The 17255-nt window shown below is 36.1% G+C and overlaps 1 protein-coding gene across 3 annotated transcripts in view; it reads right to left on the reverse strand.

Annotated features, from left to right (window-relative positions):
• Positions 1-272: 272 nt before the first annotated feature.
• LRCH1 (leucine rich repeats and calponin homology domain containing 1) overlaps positions 273-17255 on the reverse strand; it is a 114066-nt gene continuing 97083 nt past the window's right edge. For 2 of the 3 annotated variants that reach the window (XM_050970244.1, XM_050970240.1), the window contains one exon: positions 273-3008. In XM_050970244.1, coding sequence (XP_050826201.1) covers positions 2895-3008 — 114 coding nt within the window. In that variant the 3' untranslated portion in view covers positions 273-2894. Of the gene's footprint in view, positions 3009-12364; positions 15408-17255 lie in introns of all 3 variants that reach the window. The other variant, XR_007776642.1, reaches the window with a different exon arrangement.

Genomic DNA, 17255 nt, shown 5'->3' on the forward strand with positions numbered 1-17255 from the left:
GGATTCAATACTATCCAGGAATGTTCATGTTTTGTTTGCTGAAACTGCAGAACAATCTCTGCATTTCAGGAGGAGAAAAAGAAGTGTAGAGAGAAGTGTTAGCAGTAAAATGAACAACTCATACACCAATGTGAGCAGGAGCAAAGTGAAGGAAGGGTCTCCTCCAATCTCTTCTCCCTGAGCCCAGCCCAGCCCTGGCAGCAGAGGGCAGATAATTCACTGCCCCTGACAGACTGGCAGGAGCAGTGAGAACATTGCAGGTATCCAACAGCTACCAGCTGGATCGTATACCTACTTTAGCTGCAAAATGCCTTTATTTGCATCACATCATCATCTTCCCCCATCCCCAAACCCGTAATTTCCAGTGTTACGCTCTCCAACTACCATGTCTTTTACAAGAAATCACCAGGCACAGGGATAGGCATTAAAGGGTTTCTGCAAATAATATAGTTTAATTGTAACTACAGTAAAGATTTTCTATATACATTATGTTCACTGCGGAGGGTATTACAGATTTGCCATGCATGTTTTATTGCACATATAAATATTGTACAAAGGATCATGAAGATTCTCTTTTTAGCCATACAGGTTAAGACTGCATAAAAAAAGCTGTATTACAAAATACTTAGAGCTATTTATTTACAGCTAAGTTCAAGCAAATACTGAAAGACGCTATCAGGAGAAAAACAAAATTTTAATTATGAAAAAACAAGATTTGTCAAAATAATAATAATTACAAAGCTTCATGTTGCCATATATACATTGTAAAAAAATACTCAGGAAACCTGCATTTTTACCCTCAAGATGCAGAAATCAATATTCCTATTTTTATACTTGATCCTTGAATGCTTCTAAAATTTGATAAACTCTGACTTGAAAACTTATTTTCTTTACATTGCTCGTGCTTTTTGACAAAACAGATATTTGTGCAGCTCTGTAAAATATTAAAATACATTTTCATTTAAAGTGCACAGTACATTTTATAGGAAACAATATGCTAGCTGCCAATCAAATTACAATTTAAGTCTATGTTCCCTCTATAAAATAAATGTTTTTGCTTTGGTTGAAGTAACTGGATATTCCATGCATACTGTCTGGCACATTGTCTGCGAGTCCCCTTTGCTCCTCCTCACACGCTGCTGTCACTACCTCCCAGCCCTGGAGCAAGTGGTGGTGTTGAAGTGCGTGCTCTGCGCTCAGCACTGGCTGAAGCCCAGCAGATCTGCTGCTCAACATGGGTGGGTTTAAAGGGGGCAGTGACAAGTATGCATCACTCTGCCCAAAAGCCTTCATACAACAGGCTCTCTCTGTATTCTCTTGCTTAAATATTTAGTCCTCACACCCCCTTGCCTCTTTTTTTTGCCACTCTACACTTCAAACTCCCTGCTTGTGTGTCCCCAGCCAGCTTTCCTTTTCACCACATGCTGCTGCCCTATCCTGCTTGCCCAAGTCCCATCACTGGCTTCTTGTGTGAATGAAAATGGGATGTTCCAGATAGCAGAAGAATTACTGTGCTGGAACTTTTTGATCTAAAATGCGTGATGTCTTAATAATAAAGTATACTTTTAAAAACCTCTTTGAAAAATGTAAAGTGGTAAGAAGGAGAAGAACTTTTATTTCCTATTGCTGACATGGAAGTAGAGGTCTGATGCTGCAAATGTGCACTACAGAACATTGTGCTTAATTCTGTGGATACTTTTAAAGAGAAGCACCCAGGCAGGTTGGATTTGGAAGATCAGGTCTTTGAGACTGCCTTTGGCAATTTCAGTCATTTTGTCTCCTCTTGAAGGAATCACTGAAGAAAACAAGTTAATTTTTTGGCTACCTGTTAATCTTGTTAACGTTCTTGTGCTATTTTTTACTATTTGTTCTGTAGTGCTGTAATCTTTAAAAGAAATCAAGTTACAGTGCAAAATTACATTTCAAGACACATGATCCTAATGCACATAAATAATTTTGTTGTGGCAAAACTTAAATGTCTTGTGCATAGCAAAATAAGCAATCAAAAATATTTTTTCACATTTATTTTTCAAGTTTACATATTTCCTTTTGTTTTTAAACATCTATATACAAATAAAATGGGTGTGCTCTCACTTTCAGCCAATTTAGTCTATCTAGTGAGGGGAGAGGTGTTACTGGAATGTAGGAAACTCAATGGAATGCAGACAATTTTTTACCAAGGTTCCACAGATTCAAGAAATAAAGAATGCCATTCCAGCTAGCTGTTCTTTTAATAGAAGCACCTATTTTGTTTACTTTTTATCTTACATATTAGAAAATACGATTTACGGAGATCTAGAGCTACTGCACACCAAGTAGAATAAAAAATAACTAAGTATTTATATTAAAATAAAGTGTTTAACCACAAAAAAAGCAGTAATAAAATACAGTTTCCTAATTTACATTTTGCATCCAAAGGATGAATAACAACTCACTAATAAATAATATTTATATAAATATTTAATGTCTGGATATTTTTAAAAGGCAATAGCCTGAAGCAACTGCAGAAAAACCTAAGGTGGTAGCAGTCTGATTTACTCTCCCTTCTCCCTCCCCCCAGGTGATTACAGTGATTCTTAGTTTAGTAATACAAAGTATCTTGCTGCAAGACAGCTGTGTACTCCACACGATTTTAAGTGGCAGAGAGGTGTTGTTTTAGTAAGTACTGTACAAAGTGAGCTATAAAAGCAGTGAAGTGCCAACTTCCTCTAGAAAATGTTTCTGTTCAGTTTCTGCTTTGTAGTTCAACACATATGTACAGTCTGAAACATGGGCTTAAAATCATAAGAATACTCTTGGAGTACTGGAGTTGTTTTCAATGCAGTTTGAAAAAATGGGCAGCTTTTTGATTTGTTCATGGCACAGTGTAGCTGGTAACAGCAGAGAGAGTAGTTTCATGTGAATAAAGCTTGTTTCACTGTGGTTACATCTAGCAATGCTTGAACTGTTATGCTCACTTTTACCAAGCCCTTTTCTTCTAGGATGTGATGTGGTAGGCAGAGCTTCTCCTAGAAAAAGACAAAAAAGGAGTCAAAATTAGAATATTCAATACTCACTGCAGAATCTCACTTCACATGATCACATTTGGAACACAAATTCCAGCAAGCAGGAATCATTTCCTATTTTTAATTAAAAAGAACTTCCTGTGATTTTGACAGAAAGTCTCTGATTGTGCTCCTGCTACCCCTAAGAGTTAGTGAGAGATCTGTTAATATTCTGGGCCCCAGAAGCCAAGTTGTTCTGCAGTCATTATAGCATGTAAACAGCTAAGAGTGAGGGCCAGCAAGCACACACCAAACTTTCACCTACAAAGCAGGATAACACAGCATTTGTACTGGTATGACATATGTGTGAGATGGGGGATGGAAAAAAAAAAAGCAAACCAAAAAACCCCCATTCTCCCACTGAGCCCTAGACAGACCCAGGATATGCACCTTGAAAACTACACACTAGCACATACAGGGAAGTGTGTGCAATGCTGTGCATTCAATGGGCAAAGTGTTTCATTCCAAGTATGAAATACCCAGGAATCAACTTTATTCACCATAAGGACACAGCTCCCATGGCCAGGATGGAGCTCACTAGCTTCCACAAGAGGCTGTTATAGCAGGAGACAGGCAAGCAGTAAATACTGTATCTCCTACAAGGAGAGCAAGACACCCACCCATGAATAATTAGAGAAAGTGTTAGAGAGGCAGCCTTGTGTCATGACTGGCCCTCTCTTGAGAAAAACTTTCTACATGTTACTGGGTATTCTTGTTAAGAAATCAATGAAATTATGAAATCTGGGCAGCAGGTCTATAATAAATAAATGGAAAAGCCAGACTACATCACATAAACCATAATTATAACTGTGAGACTCACTGCCACAACATAGAAGCAAAAAGCATTAAGTGGGATGACAAAAATATACAACTAAGAGAAAAATCCAAACAGAGCTATTAAACACAAACACATGGAAACAGTGCCTGGCTCATGAAGTACTTCAGCTCTACATCATTGCTTTAAGCATGAAAAAGGCACCATCTGTGTTGTCTAACCTGTTCCTTCCCAAAACATCCATACACAACCATCAGCAGACATGGAATCCTGATCTTCTGCAAAGAGAGGGTGGTTTTGATATTTTCACTATTGAATATCTGAGTTATTCAATAAACTTTCAGCTTTTAAAACTACTGATGCGTTTGAGATTCTGTTTTAATTAACGACCCGTCTTCGACTGAATATTTCTCTTGCATCTGTAATGTTAATTAATGGTCCCTTATTTTATCTTTATACCATTTATGTCCATTTCCACACTTCCTCATACTGATTATTTCTTCAATTTAAACGTCACTGATCTCTTCAACCTCTCTTCTCATTACACATTTTTTCAGTTCTAGTCCCTTCCTTGATTCCTGTGGACCCTTACAACTCAATACAATGGAACTAGTACACGCAAGAACAATTCATACAGTCTTGACACTATGTTATGCACCTATGTTTAATTGTTTTTATCTTCCACTCTTGTCCAGTCCTTGCTCAGGAGACCTCCTCCAGTGAGCCACAGCTCCAGAACAGTATCAGTGCTAAACAGCTGTTCCACTACTTCTGATGTTTATGCCTTTCTTTTGTAAATGAATATTTCCCTTATGCATAACCAACATTTAGCTTGCTTAAATTTCTTGTGAAGTTCCTCACAGCCCACTCCAGCCTCAATGAGAGGAAAAACTGCAAAACATACCTATTAACTACTGAACCTGAAGATAAGAGCCAAGCTTCATTTACAATCACAGCATCTGATACTGGTAACTGTAATTTATCTTACATTTTATATTTACTAGTGAAGTTGTTTTAGTATTTATTATTTTATGTTTGAAAGATTTCTTTAAGACCCAAGAAACAACTTCAAACAGATAATTTTCAGGGAGCTTGGCTGAGTAGGTCTCTAGGAGATGGACAACATACATTTCCCCACATGGAAGAGAGCATATATAGTGATATTTTGCTAACACTGAGTTACTACTTCCACTGAGTTTGTGGATTCTGATTCACATTGACCAAACTACTGTGGCAACAGCCTCCTGTTCCTGTCAGCCACACTGCCCCTCCCTGCTGCAACTATTTGTCCAGACAGGCCAAGGAACTACCCCAATCTTGCAGACATGCCTGGTCATCAGCCACATTTCTATTCCAAACCTACCTACCATAAACTGATCATTTAAGTTAAGACAGTGAGTCAGCAGTTCATTCTTGTTTGTTCTTCTGATTGAAATATTGACCTGCAAGCTTTCAGAGATGGTTCCCCCCAACGTTTATTCCTCTAAAAAAAAAAAGTGTGTTTTCCAGAAAATCATATAGTTTAGGATGCAAACTCCTAAACTGATACTGCTCAGCTCTGGAGTAGCTACATAAGAAGGTCGATATAGTGATATCAAATAAAAGGGTGAAAAACACCACCCAGTATTCTTCTACTTCAAAGGTGTGATTTCTACTAGACATTTTGCCAATCTCCTGTCCTGGGAGCCAGTTCATCTAAAAATCCACAATGCTCTGATTTTGATTTTTTTTTTTAAAGATCCATATTAATATTTGAGAACACAAACCAGACACCTGAAGTGAAATGCTATTCTTTCCACACTCTTTTATTTCTTTCCAGTGTCCTTGCACAGTAGGCTCGTGTTTCACAGATTTGGTGGCCCTTAGCATGCCAATATTTAACTATTCTTCCATGCTAGACAAAAGGCATTTAATAAGAAGGTCTACTGAATCCAGTATCTGAAAACTAAGGGACTGGCATTACAAGGCTGAAGGGTGTGGACTGAACCCAAAAACCCAAAGCTAAGAAAATCTACCTTGCTAGATATTTATGTTTGAAAATATTCTGCATTTTGCTATTGAAGTCAGATTTGCTTAAACTAACACAGTCAAAAATGTTTACTTAGAAAAATTTAAATTCCAAACCCACTGTTTTTGGGGCACCTTGTAGCACTCACTGAGCTGTTCTGTCATGCTCTCTTGCTAGGATTTTTGCAGTTGCTTGTAAGCACATTTGCACTTAAAGCATATGGGAATGCATGCCCCATTTCCTATAAAAATCCCATTCAATATGTTTTTTTCTGTTTTTAAAGGCAAGCATTATCTAATTATTATACAGCATAGTAAATTAGTCTGTATGAAGCAACCTCTCTCTACCTGCTGTATTTTTAAGATGCATACTCCAATCAGGAAAGCTGATCTAGGAGGTCTGCAAAAAAATAGGACCATGCAACTGTGTTGTGGAGGAGTGAAAAGTTTCCCACCACATAAGTTTTTAATATATAATGTACCATTCTATGTCAGTGGTCAAAGCATATATACTTAACAGCCTTCTCTTATGAAGCACACTTGGCTAATATTTTATAATTCTGCAGCTAAACACATGGCTACAATGACCTTTTCAAACTTGACAATGAGACCAATGCCATCTCCTAAAAATGACAAGCTTCTCTTAATGTGTCACAAATCAGTTCTGATATGTAAGCCCTAAACACTATCTTAAAAGCTTTGTAAATAGCTTTCATCAACTCTCTCTCCCATACTTTTTAAATCCGAGTTTTTGAATCACATTTTTACTTCTCAGACTAAGAAAAGGCAAATCTTGCCACAGATGGAACCCAGAGGACAAACAGCAGCTTTCCATAGCAGCAGTACCATCCCAGGTGCCTCTTAAGTTCAGCTGCTGTCCCTGCTTTCCATGCTCTACCTCATTCCCTCACCAGATACAACTGCTCTCTGGAAACCACTGACAGCAAAGCTGAGAAGCTGCAAGCCATGGAGATTTCAAAGCTTTCCTGAAATCCTAGCACTTTGAAGCAAGTGCCTGGCCAACCAAGAGGAGAACTTGCCCCTGACTCTGAGGAGACTCAACTTCACTCACTTCTCCCCACATTAAATAAAATTCCTGTCCCAATTACAGTAGATGTAAACGCAGAGCATTTCCGTATAGTGTGAATTCTCTCTCTAAAAACACCCCTGTTGAAACCATCACTGAACAAACTCCAATAGAACAGATGGAAGAAATGGATACTAATTCTACAGACAGCCTAAAACAATTGTGGTGGGAAGGGCTGCCACTTCTCATAGCAGCACCAATCTCTCTATTCTCCATCCACTACACAAATGAAGATCTAATATATTTTGATTCCCTTTTTTCTCTCTAAGAACACAAAGGAACTTAAATTACTTGTTCCAAGCAAACCATCTTCTACAGACACACAGCCATTTTGAATGGATAAAGATGTCTTCAAACTCATAATGAAGCAAAAGAACAAACTCCTCCTGAAGGAAAAAATGTTAAGTGGACAAAAAGGAGGCAGCAGCAGGAGGCTGAATCACAAAGCAGCACAAAGAGACAGTACCACAGATGTACCCACAAACATGCACATGTGCATGTGCTTGCCACAGCAAGTTTCTAATCCTGGAACAAAATATCTGATTTAGGATAGACGTAAGGAATACACAATGACACTAATCCCTTAAGAATATGTGGCACACTTCACATACATACCTATTTTTATTCAACACTAGATGACTTCAAAGTCAAGACAACTTTTTGAATTAGTTTATGGCAGGGCAAGCAGCTTGGCAATTCAGATACAGTAAGCATTTATAAAAAAGACATTACTGCCATAATATCAGATTTTAAGTGGTAAAATGATCACATCATGATAAGAGCAAGGCCCAACTGTCTGTATTTGTTAGTAAAAATACAGAGGAAAGGAATCCCATGATTCAGCAAGAGCCTTTCTCTTTCTTCCTTGTATCTGTAGAATGTAAAATTTCAGATCTACAGGAGAAAAATATTAATAAAACAATGAATATTGGAATGTGCAATTTCACAAAGCACAAATTAAAAAACCTAAGTCCATGTAATGCCCATCATTTCATGTTTGAAGCCAACTATTTTGAAATCGGAAGTCCATAAAAGAAATTTCAGGGCATTACAATTAAGCAAACTTATGTCCAACATACTCAACCTCTGCATTTTTTTAGGACAAAACTAATTTTCTTTCCAAAGGTCAGAAAAGAAAGCTATAGCAAATATTTACTTTTACATATACATAGGGCAATTTAAAATTATGTCCTTTTATATATTTTTTCTTTTTCCACTGTTACTGTTGATGTTTGTATATGCCCAGATGCCCTGAACTACCATTTCAACTACAAATGAAAAGAGAAATAAAAAAGTACAGTGTTTCAGGCCATACTGCAGCTGCAAAATCATATATTTGGAGTCATAGCCAGTTAGACATCTAGATAGGTGCATCTTCTGCACATTCAATAAATTGAAAATATTTGCAAAACTCTAATTACTGATGATGGGCTTTGGATTCCTCAATAAATTATAACATTGAGCCATACAGCTTAAAAGTAGACCACATATTTTATAAAATCCCTCACAGTTTTATTCTAACAAGTTTAGAAAACAGTGACCTGAAACTTCAAAGAACAAAAATCTTTAAAAAGACAAGACACACATGAAACAGTAAGAGAAAACACAGTCTTACAAAAGAAATACCAATTATACCAGAAAGTTACTTATTAAATTCTGAGAAAGTGATGAGTGCTTTGTATCATCAAAGCAGAATATGCTGTTACCTTACAGTATTTTTCTACTGCTCTTTCTGCATAATACAGCTTGTGTTCTAGAAATGAAGGAAATGGCAAAAGTTCACAAAACCAGCTGTACCATTTTATTTCTCAACTTGCATGTATGTCTGGGATTTTGGTTTTTTTTTTTTTTTTTGTAACAGGAGAAAAATTTTTGTGAAAAACAATGACATGGCAATTCTTCGGTAACTTATTAATGTATACTGAATAGAAAAACCCTATTGAATATTTGCTCACATCTAATTCAGTCCCCATTCACATGAAGTTCAACTTCCAGAAAACTTATTAGGAGCACAATGGGATCTATATACAGCTTTCAGGTATAAAAACTTGTTAATATACAAAAGGCATTTGAAGGACTACTACACTGCATTACACTGAAAATATTTATTTTTTCTGGATCAAGGAAAAAGAAAGCCAAATCCTCACATCAAAATGCCACTTGTGATCCAGTGCAAACACATTCTGCCTGCATGAATATCCACTACAAGCTGTATTTTTATTGTACTGCAGTATGGATGATGACCTCCAGAGGACATGAGAGTATGATGGGCACAGTACAAACTGGAAACCCATTTATTAGGATATCATGGTTTGAAAGTCTCTGTCGATCACTGCAATGCAAAAAAATGAATGGGAAAAGAAACAGAAGAGCAATTGTAATTAATGTTATTAATGAATATAGGGGTGAACTACAGTGCATTTTTTTTTTTTAAACTCAAGGCAATCAACCTGATTATGTGTCTGGCTATGAGAAGTAAGCACCACTTATGTCTAACTGGGTATCTCAATACTGACATCTCCTCAAAGGTGAGGAACCATCAAAGAGTTGAAATGTTTGGTTCACAAGTACTAAAGCCACAGAACAGCAGCACAGAAGCAGGACTGAATTTAGCAAAGAACCTATTAGAGTAGATAAAAGATGTTTTAGATTCCAGTTCTCCATTTAGTGTTAGAATTGTTGACTTCAGAGATGGAAAGACATATTTTTCATATTTACATTACATTTTAAATATATTTTGAGAAATTTTATTATATTCAAACTCAAAAAATGGAAGGATAATTTCACTACTTCTTTCCCTGTAAGATTTATAGATATTTGGAAGTGTAATCAATAACAACACTCAAAAATTACCAAACTGGCTAAGTTTCATGTATGTTAGCACAGCTATGCTTTTCATGAACCAAGTATGTTTGGTGTTTTTCACCATTTGTTTCAAGATGGCTTCACCATCTCTAACTACCAGAAACTGCACGCAATGCTACACTTCAAATACCAGATATTGTCATAGCTGAGAACACACAGAAAATGGTCCCTAAGTGATGACTCTGTTTGCATGGTAAGCATATACAAAGTTAGGACTTCAGACAAGTTTGAGAGTTAAGTGTCACTGTGACTGGGGGACGTTCACTTGGTCTACACTGGCACAACACTAGTTCAGTTTCCAGCCCAGTGTCTACTCTGATAAAGCATTCAAAACCACTGAAGACATGAACTTCCACTTCTGCACACTGAAAATGCAAAACACACTGATTACTCCTTTTACCGCCCTCCAAACTATTGGATACAGTGGATAATCAGACGTGCTATTAGACAAAGAGACAGGTGTGTATTATAGGATGGTAGCAAAACCTTTCTCCAGCATTTTCTCATTTGAAAAGATGTACTCATACATGCAGTTCAGCACTATATAAGGAGGGCACAACACAAACCATCAACACAAGACCTGTTTACCACTTATGGCAGCAATTGCAAACAACCTATAGAAGACATTACTTCTGTCTCAAATGCCAACACTGGACTATAAACTAATATATTAGTAGATTCTAAACTGATTCAAGCCATATGTCACTCAGTTTCACCACAAAAGCAAAATAATTAGGACAACAAAAAATCAAAACAAAGATCTGCTCAAAGTGGAAACTTAAATGTCAAGCTGTGATTGAATAAACAAGTATCTGGTGTTGGAATTGCTGAAATTAGGCTCACAGTTAGAAGACAGGCCTGTGCAGGATAAGGGCACAAGTCTATAGCTACATACCAAATAAAAAGCTTAGATGCACTCATTGAGCTCTTGCTTTGTCACAGATGACATCTTTACAATAACGTTGTTATATGAATGCACTGGAAGCTGCGTGACACCAAACCCTTTCAAAATTTTGATTTATCCATCATCAGAAATTAATTTTTCCATTGTAAAATATATATCTAGTACACTTATTACTTTTTATGTATATCTGTCTATATATTTATATCTATATCTATATATTTAAGCCACAGAAACCAGGAATAGAACTGCACTTAAAAGTTTGTCAATACAATTTTACAAGTATCCATGGAGTGGGAATATTTATAGAGTAGCATTAAATAATAACTGTACAGTCAGAATAATCAGTAACACACATCGTAGTTATCCTAGTTATACTCTAAAAGTCTATAGCTTATTTTATTATATACTAGATGGGGGGAGATGAATGCATGTATTTCCAAGACACAAAACTGAGGTCCTTTGGTTAGCTAGCCTGAATTACAAATTTAGGCAACAGCATCTAGGCCAACACATCACTGTCGATATAGGTTTATACTCGAGGGTTTGTATTTTTCAATCAATTTTAATTTGTATCTTTCATGTCAATAAGGAGAAAACACAAAAATTGTCTTATTTTAAGTTCAGAGTAGGTGAACAGAACCCAGAACTGGAAGGGAAATGGAAGTCATCAGTCCAGCAGTCTAACTATAGGCAGAGTTTAATGCCTAATGTATGTCTAAACTGCCTAATGTATGTCTAAACTGCTCTTTAAAACTTCTTAGGATGAAAAAGCTAGAGGCTTCCCAGAGGATCTGCTTTCCTAGCTACATTGTCTTTGCTCCATTGGTTACACAAATAAACAAACAAACAGCATTTGCATGTTCACAGGTGATGAAACAGAGAAGATAACGATGGGACTTGCTTGACACCACACCAAAGAATGGCAGGTAAAGGAATCTAATAGCTTATTCCCAAACTGTGTCACTGTACTGCATGACTTTGTTCCTGAAACATTCTAAAGTGCTTTGGATTCTAGGGCTTGCTCATACCCACTGCTAATTTACAGTCACCTTTGGGGTCTAATGTAGCAAGTGTTTAAAAGGAGTCCAACACTGTTTTGTGTGACAGAAGAAAAAGATTATTCTACCATAGGAAAACATAACTACTCCTGTATGGAATTTAATCAGAACAGTAGAGATGAACAATAATCTTTAAAGTTACAGTACTCTTCTTAATATATAAGACTTAAAAAAAAAATCACAGTAATTTGAAAGATAATTCTCTAAGTGCTCTTAACACAGTATGTGCAGAGATAATTGGCACCCACTTGGAAAATACTATCACCTGCTGGAATTGCCACCTGAAGCTGCTTCAATATCTGCAGCATTCTTGGATTTTCACAAAAAGTAAGAGGCTCAGCTCTATTTAGCTTGTGATACACATCTAGCCTACACCCAAATATAGAATAAGAGGAGCTTCACTGCTTCAACACGTTTAGTGAGTAGTCTAGGCAACATGAAAGAAAAGCTATGAATAAAGAGATATGTAAGTTCTTAAACTACAGCTGGAGGGGACAGAAGACATGGGACTTGCCTTCAAGATGCTACTCCTCTCTTCTATTTCAAGAGATTAATAAAGATATTACAAGGACAGGAGCAAGGGAAAGGGAGAAGTTTGAAAGGCAAAGGAAGGAAATTAAGTACCTGTAATTTTTCAGAGACAAAGCAGAAAGTTTGTGCGCACATGCGAACAGGTTATGCTGTTAGCAAATTCCAGTGATAAGTTATATACATCAAGACTATAAAAAGTATATGGAAAAGACAAAAGCCTAATAGATCCCAGGAGCGAAAAGTAGAAGTTGATTGTGGGGGTTTCTCCCCGAGGGCGAGCAGAGTGTCAACAGTCTTTCGAATGTGACGAATATCCGACTGCAGGATGTCATACGGAGAGCAGAGGTCAGCCTATCCCGAAGGGCAGCCATTAGAACAGAAAAAGAGTGCAAAAAATTAAAAATACAAAACCAGAAAGATATTGGTAAATAAATTATCACAATATTCCAGCATAAACATGTAGGAATAGTTTCTTCCTAGTATTGCCTAAGTCACTACACATCCCACAGCTTTCTTTTATTTCCTCTAAATACTGAAGCTATCAAGCTATCATATAACATCAGAATGTTAAGACAGAAGAGCTCAAGCCTTCTAATTGGCCAAAATTGTGCCCAAGTTCACAAGGGTGAGGAAGTGCTTTTGATCCGCTCATTCCAATGAGGTTCGCACATCTTTGCCCATCTGGACCTTATTCAAATGCTTAAATGGAACCAACTGAAAAAACTAACTTAAAAATAGCAAAGAGTGGGTTAGAAAGCTGTTAAAAGCACAAGCAGCAGCAATATGAAATCTAAAGAAAAAGTACTTACAGAAATCATTAGAAGTATGCAAAATTCTCTAATATAATAATTTAAAACTTGGTATCCAAATATCACCTCAAATGATACCCAGGGATAGAAACTCAAGAAGGCATTGTAGCACTAACTATACTTAATTTCAATAAAGTTTCCAAACTGAAGCATTGGACACTAAATTTCTTACATAGAAGTTTTTATAATATTAGCAGGTTAGATTCCCATACCTTTTTGGAAAGTATCAATGACTTGATGTGGCAATTTCCTCTGGACTAGCTATACAATATGAAGTGCAATATGTAATAGTACCAATATATTCACACAATATTTAACATTTAAATCAAACCACGCAACACTAGTACTTTCAAAATGCAATCTAAGATACACCATTTTACATAGTAAATAAGGCCTTACTGAGACAATGAATACTTACTGAACAAAATTACATGCAGTAAGAATTTAAAAGAATGCTGCTCCTGTGGAAGCTTTTCAGTCTCATTTCCTTAATGAACTGACAGTACACCAAATAAAACAAGACATGGAAGTTCAATGTCTGTTTTCTGTTGGTGCAAAGTTTGAAACTCCAGTTTGAAATAAATTAAACTTTAAAATACTTAAAATGTTTATCCTGAAAAGTGGCTAGTGAAATTGGAAGTCAAAACTGTCATTCATACACAAATTTAATAGTGACACTTTTTTCCCTTTTTTATTTTTTTCTTACCATGAGTGGTTCTAGCTTTACCAGGAGTCAAAAGCTGCAATTTTTTTTTACTTAGGCCAGCAGATACAGAGCAGAGAACCAACCTGCTTAGCAACAGCACTTTTTTTGCAGTCCTTTTTCAGAATTTTTTAACTCAAAACTGTAATGTGATAATAAACTTCAGTGCAATTCTGTTATTTTTTAGAGTATGGAAACTCACAGACAGCACAAAACATTCTGATCTTGTTTCAGAATGGGATGGATTTAGTACTGTATTTGAGAACACCTACAGCCACAAGCTGCTTACCACAGAAACAAGTTTTAGTGCAAACTATTCGTGACTACCAACTACATAATATATTGCATTTGTACCAAAGACACCAATAAACCCAGTAAATGCCGGATTAATTTTGGAACAATATCCAAGACTCAAATCCTACTTACTGCAAATACATACCAAAAGTAAATATCTAAGATACATTCAACTTATATTTTAAAAATAAAATGCCAGACCTTTGTAACAAGGACTTTTTAAAATTTTTGTCCAAAAAAACCCCAAAACAATGCCAATAGTCCCTACTGGAGTCAAATGGCAAGGGGAGTAATTTCAGACTTTAGAGACTGAGAGCTGGTAGTAGGTTGACTTTTTACAGATACTGATGAAGTTTCTAACCCAAGATTAACATCCTAAGCAGCATAAGGAGAAGCCAAAGCATACAAAACCAGCCAACACATGCAGAAGAAACTTTCTACAGGAACTGCCATGATGTGTTTTAGTTAAATTCAGTGAAACTTGGGGAAGCCTTAGGAATATCTATTTTAGTGTGTTCTGTGATGATGGATAACCTGGTGTTATATTCACACCTTATAATATAAATTATTTATATTTTATGTATTTTAGATTTCTGAAATGTAACTGTAGATGAAAAATATATAGCTTTTCTAAAACAGAAGAAGTATTTTCACTTACTGCACTGATATTGTGCAATAAAAATACAAAATTAAAACATGACATCATGAAATAGTAAAAAAGCATATGACCTCCATACCAAGTCTCAAAGATAATCACCCATCCACCCATCTATGACAAACACTGCCCCTCTCATTTAGAGGACTAAAATTTTTGCTAGTAAGAATGAAAAAGATATATCTATTTAATAATTACATTTATGCACTGACATGTTATATCTATGAAGCTGTATGATTAAATCATAGAGCTGTCAATCATTCACCTGGGAATAAACACAGTAAGACAGAAATGGGACAGCAAAAGCATAACCAGCTGTTTGTGTGCACAAACCACCCTCATTCTGCATGCTCCTGCAGTAACTGAAAACAGAGCATTTCAGAACTGACCTCCTTGGATTTACACTCTGGTAAAAAGTCAAGAGTAAGTTTGCAGAAGTGCATTAAAGAAAGAAATCTGTAGTGCATATGCACTATACTCAAAACATAAATGAAAGGAAGCTCAGAACTCTGCTTTTAGGACTGTAATTGAGAGTGTATTGAACCTCTTAACTCCATACCGTAGGCCAAAGTGTCCATTACCAAATCCAGAGGGAAAAGGTGGAGAAATGAGTCATACCTGATAAAACTTACTGCAATTTCATGGATGTCTCACGATGAAACTATGGAGAAGTAACTGATTACGTGAAGTGATTAGAAAACAAGCATAAGTGGCATTGATAATATACCTTACATTAAACTGAAAAATATGACTACCAGTTGAACAACTAACAGGCAGATAGAAGGTAAAACACTTTACACTCACTGCCTGGCTGCCTCCTTTACTTTATTTTGATATTTCAGAATACAAAAGCCTCATGTTTTGTTTTTCTTTATTTTTTTTTTACTTAATTTGCAATTCCTATACTAACTCAAGTCACACTGATTTTTAGAGTAATCCTATCTGACATTGCCACATAGTGGATCTCTTTATCAGAGGAGAGGCTGATACACAGTATTAGATCCCATTTGCAGGACTCTAAAGTCACTCAGAAGGGGCACAGATAAATCTTTTGTAGTCTTCATCTTTGAACAGTGATGTGAGATCCAAAAAGCTGTTCCTTATCATCACCCTCCTTTCTGCTCAATATGTATACACAACATAAATGACTGAAATTTTAAGAGATATAGCAGAAGTCTCTCATTCCTACCCAAGGTATTATTTGTCACACTAAATCATACTGCATCACTGCTGATATGCTGGAACACACACTGGAACATTTGGCTGTGAAAGATTTCCTTTTATCACTACCTTTTACAAAGAAAAATTACCATTTCAGTAGTAATCAAGGTAACAGTCTATCTTTATTTTTTAAGCTGTATGATTATCAATACAGTATGTTATGTAGGGAAAGTCTTTCTTTTCTTTTTAAAAACATAAATTGTATTTCTCTGACCTGACCCAAATAAAGGGTCAAAATATGCTCAAGTGCCTAAACTGTTAAGATATTACATATTAGTTAAGCTGAATACCATAAAATTGAACTCCTGTTTTTGTAAAAAGCTAATTTCACAGACATTGAAAAGACTTCATTCTCTTTCAAAAAATGCTTAGAAGATCCTACTTCTGATACCCCTTATTTGTTCACAACTGAGAACCAGAAAAAAAACGCAGACCAAAACTTGTAACTTTTGTTTTCAAACATACTGCATGTACAGCTTTGTTTTGGTCTAAATCTTATAGTAAAGAATCATTCAACCCACCACAAATCAATTATTTTTAACTTTTGAAAGGAGTATTGGTTAACACTACTGAAATTGCATAATACCCCGTAACATGGATTACCAGGAAAAACAGCTACCAAGAATAAAAGCTCAACTTTTATTAAGTTATTAATTTGCAGGTTGAAATAGGAAAGTCTATTGCTTCTAGTATGAATACTGATTTTGCAATGACAAGTTGAAGAAATCTGCATAAATATTTTTGCCTTTATTTACATATATTGTTACTAGTTTGTGAAAGAGCAGTTGTAAACAAAATACTTCCATAACTTCACATACAAGGTAATGTGATGATAATTCACTCTTCTGACAATTTTTAACATCTTTGGCATGAGATGTCACTAGGAGGAGTAAAACTGCAACAGAATCATTACATTTGATACTTTAGGGGCCACACTTCCACGCAAAAGAGAAGTAAAAAATCCAGCTGTATTTTTCAAACCCACAAAGTATGAGAGGGTGGGTGCAACATGGATGAACTGAGTTTGCAGTGAATGGCACGATCCAAGTACTGTATGTCACTGAAAAATGCAGCAGGACCTCAGCCCTGATGAGGTAAATTAGGTAATTTGATGGGTTTTAGTTAATGTAAAATAAAGTATTCTTTAGCAATTTTTAAAGAGACAAAGATTGAACCTTTTTGTTATACAACTCCTGAGGAGCACAGCAGACATTTTCTGAATCTTCATGGTTTCAGATACTTACCTGCCAACATCCCTTTCTCACATCAAACAAAAAGGTTGTTTTGGCTCAAAAACTGATT

Source organism: Serinus canaria, chromosome 1, assembly GCF_022539315.1.
Source record: "Serinus canaria isolate serCan28SL12 chromosome 1, serCan2020, whole genome shotgun sequence".
Lineage (NCBI taxonomy): Eukaryota > Metazoa > Chordata > Aves > Passeriformes > Fringillidae > Serinus > Serinus canaria.